General features: G+C 42.5%; 1 protein-coding gene across 11 annotated transcripts in view; it reads right to left on the bottom strand.

The window, feature by feature from the left end:
* TXNDC11 (thioredoxin domain containing 11) overlaps window positions 1-12,600 on the bottom strand; it is a 65,985-nt gene that overhangs the window by 18,732 nt on the left and 34,653 nt on the right. For 8 of the 11 annotated variants that reach the window (XM_031658455.1, XM_021931764.2, XM_031658456.1 and 5 more), the window contains 2 exons: window positions 2,827-2,939; window positions 499-699 (listed from right to left, as the gene is read on the bottom strand). In XM_031658455.1, the coding sequence (XP_031514315.1) occupies window positions 499-699; window positions 2,827-2,939 (314 nt within the window). Of the gene's footprint in view, window positions 1-498; window positions 700-2,826; window positions 2,940-6,037; window positions 6,119-12,600 lie in introns of all 11 variants that reach the window. The other 3 variants (XM_031658462.1, XM_031658463.1, XM_031658464.1) reach the window with 2 other exon arrangements.

Below are 12,600 nucleotides of genomic sequence, written 5' to 3'. Positions count from 1 at the left end.
AAAACCACTCTGGCTTCTGCACGACAAGGAAGGTTCAGAGAAGCAAGGTGTCCCAACATCACTGCTGCTGCTTGCTCTCCTCTGCTGTCCTGAGGATGGCCAGGGCTGGCAGTCTGGCCAAACCCCAAGACAATGGCACCTCCTAGGCCTCACTAAGCTCGGCCTGTGTTCCTACCACTCCCTATTTCACCTCCCAAACCGGAGGCTCAACAGCAGTCACATCAGAAGAGGGCATTTGGTCCTTCTCTAGAGGGGCACAGTATGGCTTCCCTGCCTCTTCCCACTCACTCCAGACACTAACAGCTGTCAATGAACACGGCCACAGAGGCTGCGGCAATCCCTGTCCTAGACACGGCTCTCTCCTGCCCATATGGAGGGGCAAAGAGCAATGCTCAGAGCCATAGCTGCCAGAGTAAACGACTGAGTGCGGGATGAGAGGGGCCAGGTAGATGAGGCTTCCCGACTCCTCATGAGGTGCTTTTCTATCACAGCTCTTACCTCGTCTATTAAAGGATGACTTTCGGCCAGGGGATTAAAAGGTATGAACAGAAACAGTGCTGGTCCTTTCTTCAGCTCGTTATTCAGCAAGAGACTCTTGCCTCCGTGTGGCTGCAGCCACCGAAAGAGCGTCTCCTGGTTTTCTAAGGCCCACTTACAGATGTTCTCAGCTGTGTAGTTCAGGACCTCCCTAGGGAAGACCTGTGAAGGACAAAGGCACAGAGGAAAAAGGAGAGCTCAGTGAGGTAGGGCAAGCTCAAGGCACATCAGTGCTGTCCCAACCCCACCACTGCAGGTGAGAAAACCCAGGCTCGGAGTGGGGCCTGGCCCCACTGTGCAGCCAACACCTGCTTCTCCAGAGACAGCATTTCCTCACGAGTGGTTGAAAAAACAAAAGTGGTTGCAGGAGGTGACTTCCATATTGTGTGATTCATCTTTCTGTCTTGAGACAGATCTACCTATCAACAAATAATTCTCCCTGCCAGCTGGTGGCGGTAACAACCTCTATCACCCTGTCCAAGGACAGGTATTAAACGTCACTGGGTATTTATAAAAGGACCAAGACATATTTAAGGGAACAGAAATTATGGAGTCAAGGATCACTTCGATTTTGACCTTGGTCCTTCAAATGCTGCCCCCCAAGGGCAGAATGGAGCCTCTGTGCGGCACAGGCTGTCTGTGCTGTTCACTTGTATCCTCTGGGACTAGACCAACACCAGGCACAGAGCAGGAACTCAACACATGTCTTCATCAATCAAAAATGACCTAAACTTGCACAAGGCCACGGATCATATTTTATGTGCACAAATAAACAAAAGAGACACTTAGATTTTTTGCTTTGTTTTGCTATAAATAACCAATGTATGTGAACATAAAATGAGTTTTGAAATTCTAAAAATATAAATCACTGGCTTCAAACAGAACTACCAAAGGGGTGCTTCAGAGGGTTTTACAAAATGAGATATTTAAAACTCCTCAAAACGAAGATTTAAATTGACTCATAACGAAGATAACCACTGCTTGTGTTTTTAAAAATAATGGTATCCCAGTATTCTTGCATTTGATAAAAGGAATTCTACTGCTACACAAACCAACCAACCTTAAACACTACCAAATCGAAGCAGTAAACCTGATATATTTTTCCATCTCACAGTCCTCCCTTTTTTTCCCCATCTACTTTTAATTTCTTTCTCAGTGCCCTTTACTATAAATAAATATATGGAGGCTGTGTAACATGCTAAAAATGAAGGATGTAGGAAAATGACAGATAGCAAAAGTAGATGATGTCAAAGCAGCTTAGGCAGAGGCACAAGGAGCGTAGGTGGGCAGCAGAGAAACAACTACAGCAGTGATTGTCAAGGTGGAACAGTGGGAGTTTGAAAAACCATACTCAAACTACACTCAAACATTTCTATTTGGAAAACACAAAAATACATTTGACTTTTGGAATATAAACTGCAAGAAGTAAAGCACAACATCTGGGCTACGAAGATATGCAGAAGCCAGGGCGACTGGCAAGCAAGGGGGCACCCTTGGAATGGGCCCAACAGTCCCTCCGAAGGCACAAGACTCAGACATTGTGCCAAGGGGGGCACAGGTTTTAAAGGCTGGGTACGCTGGGTGCAGGGAAATTTATCTGTATATGACATGCAAGTTACTGACAATGATGCAAGAGAGACAGACTACTTCAGGAAAGTCAGCTCAGTGATGTGACTGAGGAAGCAGCAACAGAGTAGAAGCACAGGACTGAGCAGGACACAGGTCAATGCTCAGAAGCAGCTGAGTTCAGGCTGCTCCACAGAAAGCAAATGAAATTGGGGAACAAAGGCGACAATGGAAAACTGAGGCTCTCTGGGATGAGAAGCCATCAACTTCTCACTGTGACTTGACAAGAACATCAAAAACCCATTACATCAGCTAAGGAGAAAAGCATGTCACATTACTACTCATCATAAAAGAAACAGATAAACAGAGAACATCACTTAGTGGAAGCCTAGCTTCTGAAAACACAGGCTCAGAGTAACAATTCTCCAAGAGAGTAACTCTGTAATTTTATCCAGGAAGAAAAACTTTCAAGTCTGTACCAAAATCTAAGAATACAAATAAAGAATTTCTGCACATTAATTTCAAGAGCCCTCTAATGCATGGGTTCTTAATCTGGGGCCTGGGCTCTAGGGTGGGGCTGGAAGAACTCTCCATTCATATATAAAATCATGTGCGCTTTTCTAGAGAGTGTCCATAGATTTTATCCAATTCTCAAAGGAGTCCGTGACCTAAACAAGGTTAAGAACCACTGCGCTAATATAAACGTGATTTCAAAATACTTACAAGTGATGTGTTGAAATGTCTATGTAAATACACACTTCCAGAGTGTACTAAGGATACCAGTTTCGCAAGATGTTTATTTGTGATAACCCCAAATCGTACTGTTCCTAGGTAATCTGAAACAGAAAATTTTCCTTTATTAAAGAAAAGGCCTGTGCCTTAAAACAACCACAAAACCCAACGATCAAGTCTTGAAGCACAAACCCCAGGAGCAAAGCTCCTTCTGGTAACCTAGCCTAGAGAGGGAAGGAAGAGGAGTTGAGGAACCTCTCCCCCTGAAACCGACCTCAGCCTCTCAGATGTCAAGCCTGCTCCTGAGAGGATGTCTCTAACGCCTCTGACAATCACTTGTGTTGAGGAGTCCCCTGTGTCCACCTATGATGGTCTGACTTGTCCCCCTTGATCACAGGCTGAGGCACACTATGTTCTCTGTCTGGACACTTCTTGTGGCTGGTTCCTTCTTATTACTCATCTCAGCTCCTACTTTCTCTGAGAAGCCTTCCCTGACCACCCCACCTAACACCTAATATACAGGGGACAGAGTTTACAAAGGGAAACTGGGCTCCCGACCCATTCAGGTACTCTCTTTACTGTTACCCTATTTTTGATAGCACTTATTAACATTTGCATAATCTCATTCATTTATTTAGATTTCCTTTGGTCCAATGTCCTCTTTTTTTTTTTTGAGATGGAGTCTCGCTCTGTGGCCCAGGTTGGAGTGCAGTGGTGCGATCTCGGCTCACTGCAACCACTGTCTCGTCGTGGGCTCAAGCAATTCTCCTGCCTCAGCCTCCCGAGTAGCTGCAATTACAGGCGTGCACCACCACACTCAGCTAATTTTTGTATTTTTAGTAGAGACGGGGTTTCACCATGTTGGCCAGGCTGGTCTCGAACTCCTGACCGCAAGTGATCTGCCCGCCTCTGCCTCCCAAAGTGCCAGAATTACAGGTGTGAGCCACCACGCTTGGCCCAATTTCCTCTTCTGACGGTAATTTCTGTGAAATTAGAGATTTTGTTTCATGCTAGATGTATCCCAGGACCTACAGAAGTGCCGGGATGTATAGTTAAGAGATCAAAAAATATTTATTAAATGAACAAATCTAGCATATATAAAGTCTTATACACATCAACAAGAAATGAAAAATTGTTAAAATGGGCAAACCACAGAAAAGGAAATGTGTATACATGGCTAATAATTACTGGAAATAAACTCAACCTCACTATCCCGAAAGAAAGCAAATTAAAACAAAAGACTATTTTTGACCCTCAAATTGCCCAGAATTTAAGACATAGGAAACATCAGGTATTGAACAGTAGAGAAATGAGTATTTGATGTGATGCTGGTGGAAAAAGGCAAAACGGCACAGCCACTCAGGAGAGCAGCTGCTGTACTGACTAGAAGAAGAATGGACACAGCTGGGATTTCCACTGCTGAGCATCCACATGTGTGTTGGAGCCACACGCAAGGACATTCACCAAGAAACACTCTGCAAATGTTAAAAACAATGAGGCAGGACTATACAGCAGAAACAGAAGCTGAAAAAGTTACAGTAGAACTTTGATGTTAACCAAAAAAAAAAAAAAAAAGGAAAAAAAGAACTCACACTTATAAATTGTTTTTTATATATATATATTTCCCCTCCTACGGGCACATATGTTTAGAAATGTACAAAGAATCTAAAAGGATAATAAAAGTGGTCTGATGTTGGAGAACAAACATCAACAGGGACCTTATCCTTATGTGTGAAGCTTTCATTTTTTTTCATGGAGTAAAATATTTGTGTGATTATAAAGTATTTAGTGTTAAAGGAGGGTGAATAAGATACTGCAGAAAAAGGTACATTCTTTCCTATCCCCTATTGCTTTATTAGCACATGCTAAATAAAACATCAGTTAAACTTTAGGCCAGGTGCAGTGGCTCATGCCTTTAATCCTAGCACTTTGGGAGGCCAAGGTGGGTGGATTGCCTGAGCTCAGAAGTTTAAGACCAGCGTGGCCAACACAGTGAAACCCTGTCTCTACTAAAAATATAAAAATTAGCTGGGTGTGTTGTGGTGGGCACCTGTAATCCCAGCTACTTGGGAGGCTGAGGCATGAGAATCATGTGAACCCAGGAGGCAGAGGTTGCTGTGAGCTGAGATCCCAAGATCGTGCCACTGCACTCCAGCCTGGGCGACAGAGTGAGACTCTGTCTCCAAAATAAATAAATAAGTAAACTTTAAAAAAAAATCAGTTAAACATCAAATGTTACCAAATTATATACAGGTAGCTAAGATATAAAAATATTGAGGTGCTAAACCCATAAAGTTTCTAGTTTTATCCCACGACCCCCACCTTTCAGTGGTGTGGTTCTCTCTCCCTCAGGTAAGGAGTGGTTGATGAGGTGGGAGTGAATATGTCCCTACTGCGAGAGTCAATAATTTTTCATACAAACCTGGTAAGTTTAAAATGGCACAAAACAAAAGAAATACAGGACAAATAAGCCAGAAATTAAACAGACTGATAACTTATGGGGTGGCTGGGGAAAAGGGGAATGGGAACGGGAAAGCAGGGCTGAGGAGGCCTGGCACTGAGTAGGTCTTTTTGTATCTGACTCCTAGGGCCACAGTGATGTATCACACACCCTTCACACACTCCAAAATTAAACCATTAGTTAAAACCAAGCGAGATGTGGCAAACCCAAAGTGGAATACAGTATGTACAAATAACCCTAACTATTGCAAATGGGTTAACACCATGGTGAATGGGATAGGAAGAAAGAACTAACCTAAGTAACTGGAAAACAGTATCTTGACTGGATGCTGTAAAACTAAAGGCAAAAAGAATTGTACATAAATGCTGTAAATCTGGTAGTAAATGTGTTTCTTAAGGAGGTATAAGTTAGCAATTCTGAAACTACGAACTTATTTACTTCTTTGTAGTAAATACATCATAGATAATTATAGCCAGGACTCTCACTGTCGCAGTAAGAAGTTATATACTAATAAGAGAAGGCTAAAATAAACTCTGTAATGTTAAATTGAAATCAGAGAGAATGAATATAAACTTATGGTTTTTGATACATACATACACACACACACACACACACAGAGGGAGAGAGAGAGGATGGATAGAGAAATACAGATATATGCATATGTGTGGATATAATACACTTCCTAGTTCTATCTACTGAGAAGACCTAGAAGTTATGACATCCTGATACCAAAGAGCACACCTAGCATGTAGATCTTGGTTTCTAAATGCCATTCTCCAGTAAAAGAAACCAAGGCCCTTGGAGAAGAGGTTGATTCCAGAGCTAGGGCAAAGAAAGTACAAGATAAGCCTGAAATACCTTGTATCAGAAGTAAAGAAGTGGGCATGGTGGCTCACACCTGTAATCCCAGCACTTTGGGAGGCCAAGGCGGGCGAATCACCTGAGGTCACGAGCTCGAGACCAGCCTGGCCAACATAGTGAAACCCCATCTCTACTAAAAATACAAAATTTAGCCTGGCATGGTGGCACACGCCTGTAATTCCAGCTATCTGCGAGGCTGAGGCAGCAGAACCGCTTGAACCCAGGAGGTGCAGGTTGCAGTGAGCTGAGATTTCGCCATTGCACTCCAGCCTGGGCGACAAGAGTGAAACTCTGTCTCAAAAAAAATAAATAAATGAAGTAAAGAAGTGCTCATAAAAGGATGGGGGTTTGTCCAAAGGACCCAGGAGCCAAGTGGAAGCCCTCCTAGTAGCCAAAGCTGGAACAATTTGAGCAACAAAATAAACAATGACAGTACACAGAATAAGATAAATACCCATGACTCCATAATAATATTAATGAGAACAGTCAGCTCTTCTTTATAGGAGAATTCCACTAATAATGAAAAATGAATGAAGGAAACAGAAAATAACCATTTGAACACCAGAGTAATTGTTGCAGGCAAGATCCACCTATGGCGGCTAAAATTCTTGAGCAAAAGTTTGAGGATATATTTATATAGTAACAAATGATCTTCCCCCAAGGTTATTTATTTACTAATTACAAAGGAAGAGATAGTAACTTTTCAGTGGAGAAACACAGCAGACACTACTTTAACCAAATGATCACAGTTAATGTGACCAGTAGGAGACACACTGACATCCTATGAACCCCCCGATAAGAAGTGCTGAGAAGGACCTATTTCTATGGTATTGTTGTCAAAAGACATGACCTATTCCAATAACAAGAAAACAGACAAAATTGAGTGATTTTCTACAAAATGCCTGAGAAGTATCTTCAGAAGTGTCAAGGTTATAAAGGACAAGGAAAGACAGAGGATTTGTCATAGGCTGAAGGAAACAGAAAAAAACAACCCGTTGCGATATGGGATCCCAGACTGGATCCTGAAACAAAAACAGGCACTAGTGGAAACACTCAGACAATTCAAATGAGGTCTGCAATTTAGTGAATAGGACTGTACCAATGTTAATTTCTTTTTCTTTTCTTTGTCTTTCTTTCTTTCTTTCTTTCTTTTTTTTTTTTTTTTTTTTTTTTTGAGAGACAGATTCTTGCTCTGTCACCCAGGCTGGAGTGCAGTGGTGCATCTCGGCTCACTGCAACCTTAAGTGATTCTCCTGCCTCAGCCTCCCGAGTAGCTGGGATTACAGCCATGCACCCCCACGTCTGGCTAATTTTTCTGTATTTTTAGTAGATAAGGGTTTCATCATGTTGGCCAGGATGGTCTCTAACTCCTGACCTCAAGCGGTCCACCTGGCCTCAGCCTCCTAAAGTGCTGGGATTACAGGTGTGAGCCACCACGCCCAACAGTAATATTAATTTCTTATTTTGTACAAAACCACCTAACAATTGGTTATGTAAGATGTTAACAACAGGGGAAACTGGCTAAAGGCAGGTAATTATGGAACTCTCTGTTCTATTTTTGCATCTTTTCTCTAAGTATAGAATTAAAGATTTTTAAGAACTTTGTTTAAAGGGCATGGCATATAAGTCCAGATCCCAAAGCTGTCAGAAGAAACAGACCAAAGAGAGGATGTGAATTAGCAGGACCAAAACACCACTCTCTCAGAGGCAACTGATCTTGGCGGACAGTCACAGTTAAAAGAAGAGAAGGAAAAGCAGCCAGTAAGGAAATTCATTTGATAGCCTGCCAAAGTCACCATCGCAATTTATTAGAGCAGAGGAACAAGAAGTGACAGCCTGACCCCAAAGTTAAAAGGGGCCATTCAAAAACCTGTTTAACTGCATTAATAAGAATGGACAGTCTGCCCACACAGAACAAATTCTAACATGGTCAAACATATTACAATTTCAAAACTGCATTTTTCACACATAGAGAAATTTACAAAAATCACACTTCTATTTAAGTTCTAGCATATGGTGGAAAACTTGCTGGAAGAAGCAGCTTAAATTTGCAGTCTCACGTGAACAAAGAATACTTAGATTAGCAGAGGAAGTTTATAGCGTAAAGATGACACAAAAAAACCGCATGTCACATCTTATCCAGAGTGTTCTCTGATAAGCAGAGCTCCAGGGCTTTCTACCATAGAGGTCTTAATCATTTATAAAATGAATTATTTTGTCCTAAAAGTCACGAAGTTTCAATATTTTAATTAAGAACCTGGAATCTGTTGGACAATTAAAAATAAACTAAGACTCATACTCTCCCCTCCTCTACCCAAAAAGGTCTAACAACTGCAGTATCCCATTCGATTAAAAAAAAAAAAATTCTCCATTAGCCTGATAATTGGCCAGTTCAAGATCTGTGTTAACCACACAGTGACAACTGGTGTCAATGATCACTGCAAGATGTAATGAGATCTTGAAGAAACATTTGGGTAAAAGAATTAGTTACTAAGCAGTTTCCACAGCTGCTCAAGCAGGTGGCTAAGAAGGTCAAGGTGACCATAGCATGTCTCTTGGCACCACTAACTTCTCAGGGAGGGAGGGTGCTCCTTTGCTGCTTGCTACAGAGGGTACTGAGCCCTGGGCCCCGTGATCATCGGCTACAAGGCCGTGCACACAGGCACCATCTAGACCCATCACAGCACATCTCCCGTGGGCATGGGCTGGGGAACCAGCACTATTATGTTGATGCTAATACTGTTTGCTGTGCTTTGAGTAGAAATGGTCTTGTGCTTTGACCCATCAAATCTTGCCTACTTTTGGCAGGCAGGCAGGTTTACTCCTGGTCATCTCTTGTGAGTGGGATTCTTCTCTGCCCCTAACAGAATGCTCCCCTCTTACTTCCCACACCCTCCCCAGGTATAGCTTTGGCTGCCCTTCTTGTGCCTCCCATGCACCGCTGTCACCATTCACCTCATGGCAGCTACCAAGGGTGCCCTGAAAGGCCTGAAACTCCATCTGGTTTCCACTCACATTCATCTGGCTCACTCTCCTCTAGTTTGAATAGAAGCTTTTTGGTTTTGGACAAGGTTTTAATACACAACTACAGCTGACCCTTGAACAACATGGGTTTGAACTGCATGGGTCCACTTACATGCAGATTTTTTTTTAATCAAACACAGATCCAAAATACAGTATTTGCAGAATTAAAAACCCACCTATATGGAGAGCCACTTTTCATACATGCAGGTTCTGAAGAGCCAACTGTGGGACTCGAGTATGCAAATTCTGGTATATTTGGGGATCTTAGAACTAATCCCCAATCTATAACAAGGGACAACTGTATTTTAGTTTAGTATCATATGACTTAAATTTAATTTTAAATATTAAAATGTCAGTTTAGGGCTGGACATGGTAGCTCACGCCTGTAATCCCAGCACTTTGGGAGGCCGAGGTGGGTGGATCAACTGAGGTCAGGAGTTCGAGACCAGCCTGGCCAACCTGGTGAAATCCCATCTCTACTCAAAATTAGCCAGGCTTAGTGGCAGGCGCCTGTAGTCCCAGCTATTCGGGATGCTGAGGCAGGAGAATCACTTTAATGTGGGAGGTGGAAAAAAAAAATTCATCATTTTTATACTGATTATATGTTGAAATAATTTGGATACACTGGGTTAAACATTAATTTCACCTGTTTCTTTGATTTGCCCCCCCCCGACCTTTTTTTTTTTTTTTTTTAAGGACAGTCTCATGTTGTCACCTAGCCTGGAGTAAAGTGGCCCGATCTTGGCTCACTGCAACCTCTGCCTCCCAGGTTCAAGCGATTCTCCTGCCTCAGCCTCCTGAGTAGCTGAGATTGCAGGTGTGCGCCACCATGCCCGGCTAATTTCTGTATTGTTAGTAGAGACAGAGTTTCACCATGTTGGCCAGGCTGGTCTCGAACTCCTGACCTCAAGTGATCTGCCTACCTCAGCCTCCCAAAGTGCTGGGATTACAGACCTGAGCCACTGCACCCAGACTCACCTACTTCTTTTTAATATTTAGTGAAGCTACTAGAAAATTTTAAATTAGGCTGGGAATGGTAGCTCACATCTATAATCTCAACAGTTTTGAGAGGTTGAGGCAGGAGGATCACTTGAGGCCAGAAGTCCAAGACCAGCCTGGGCGAGAGAGTGAGACCCTAGCTCTAAAAAAATTTTTAAAAATTAGCTGAGCGTGATGATGTAAGCCTATAGTCCTAGCTACTCAGGAGGCTGATGCAGGAGGACTGCTTGAGCCCAGGAGGTCGAGGCTGCAGTGAGTTATAATTGCACCACTGCACTCCAGCCTGGACAACAATGTGAGACCCTGTCTCAAAAAACAAAATTAAAAAAAGAAAATTTTAAATTAGCTATGTGGTTCATATTGTATTTCCACTGGATTATGCCAGAGTGGTAATGATGAAAAAGCAAGGTTCATGTATCTCAGGAAGAAAATTAGGCTGAGATGATAAATCCAGCAGCCAGCAAGTCTTAGTAATTGGCACTTATCCGGTAAGATCACATGAGACAATGTTTCTTGAATTTTTTTCATGAAAATCCCTCCAACAGCAAATAATAATTATCTTTAAGAACGTGTCCCCTTTTCTTCAAAAAGGAAAAAGTGGGGCTCTAGACCTATGACTCTAGCCTGAGCTTCTGAAGTTAATTCTCTCTCACAGGCCTACAGTAAATAGCACTTGGTGTACTACAAAGTACCCAAGGATACACTGAAAGAACAGACAGAAACTACAGATCTGAACAATGTGGAATTCCTTACATTAGGGAATGTCATCTGCTATCATGGAGACTTCTGTGTGAGCTCACCTCTAAGGCATCATGGAACAAAATAGAGTATCAGGTCAAGAAAAATGCTCATAAAGGTAACTGCTAACAAACCAACATACACTTCAAAACAAAATACCACTGGATTAAGTCACATGGCATTTAATCAGCATGGCTAAGAAGTCATTGACTCCATGGGGAAATTCTTCCCATTTCTTTAAACTGGAAAACAGTGATATCCCAAAAGGCAAACCTGTATCATGCTACCTTCCATCTGTTGGGAAACAACTCTCATTTTAGTCTGTTAATTTTAACTTTTACTTTCCCACTCTTCTTTCCAAAGTCAGAATAAGGAGAACAATAGGATTATTTTAAAAGGGATTTAAATAACCCCTCTAATTTTAATCTTTACAGAGTGATTCACTTCTCAAATTCTTCATAACCATTTACTAGACAGTGATGTCATACATTTCCAATAAAGTGTCCATTAAAACGAAAAAACCTTCGAAGAAATGTAACATTACAGAAATGCTTGTTTTCAATGTATAAACTATCATTACTTGGATTTTCCCCCTAGAAATGAGACAGTGAAATGTGCATAGTTTCAAAATTCTTTTTTTTGAGACAGAGTCTCGCTTGTGCCCCAGGCTGGAGGCAGGGCCGGATCTCCCACAAAGCTCCGGGCCTCCCAGGCTTCACGCCATTCTCCTGCCTCAGCCTCCCGAGTAGCTGGACTACAGGCGCCTCAGCCACCACCGCTAGTTTTTTAGCTTCTTTAGTAGAGACGGGGTTTCAATGGTTAGCCAGGATGGCCCTGGATCTCCTGACCTCGCGGATCCGCCTGGCCTGCTCTCCCAAAGTGCACGGATTACAGGCTTGAGCCACCGCGCCCGCCTTCAAAATTCTTAATATAAAGCACAAAGCAATTATCTAGAAAAAAAAAATCTGGCATTTGGACATCACAGACACACTGTGGTGTTTGCCAAGATATTACTAAACTAACACGTAACTTATAAGCTGTGATTCTTTTTTTTTTTTCTCTCTTTTTTTTTTTTTTTTTTGAGATGGAGTCTCATACTGTCCCCCAGGCTGGAGTACAATGGCGTGATCTCGGCTCACTGCAACCTCTGCCTCCCAGGTTCAAGTAATTCTCCTGCTTCAGCCTCCCGAGTAGCTGAGATTACAGGTGTCCACCACCACGCCCAGCTAATTTTTTGTATTTTTAGTAGAGATGAGGTTTCACTATATTGGTAAGGCTGGTCTCGAACTCCTGACCTTGTGATCTGCCCGCTTCAGCCTCCCAAAGTGCTGGGATTACAGGAGTGAGCCACCGCGCCCAACAGCTGTGATTCTTTTTGTGTGTGAGCTAGGCAGGAAGGAAAGAGAAATGCAGTTCCAAATACATGATTTTAGGAGGGAATAAACTATAGTACTAAATACGCATTGTTACATATACTTAACCTGACAGTAAAATAAACACCCTCACATCAGCTGTTCTCATTTAGTAAGTCTAAAGAACCATATTAAAATGATCAATTCAGGCTGGGCACAGTGGCTCACACCACCACGGTGAAACCCCGACTCTACCGAAAGTACAAACATTAGACAGACGTGGTGGCGCATGCCTATAATCCCAGCTACTCGGGAGGCTGAGGCAGGAGA

This window comes from Papio anubis, chromosome 18 (assembly GCF_008728515.1).
Source record: "Papio anubis isolate 15944 chromosome 18, Panubis1.0, whole genome shotgun sequence".
Taxonomy (NCBI): Eukaryota; Metazoa; Chordata; class Mammalia; order Primates; family Cercopithecidae; genus Papio; species Papio anubis.
The sequence above is the reverse complement of the archived record's forward strand: the minus strand, read 5'-3'. Positions and strand labels throughout refer to the sequence as shown.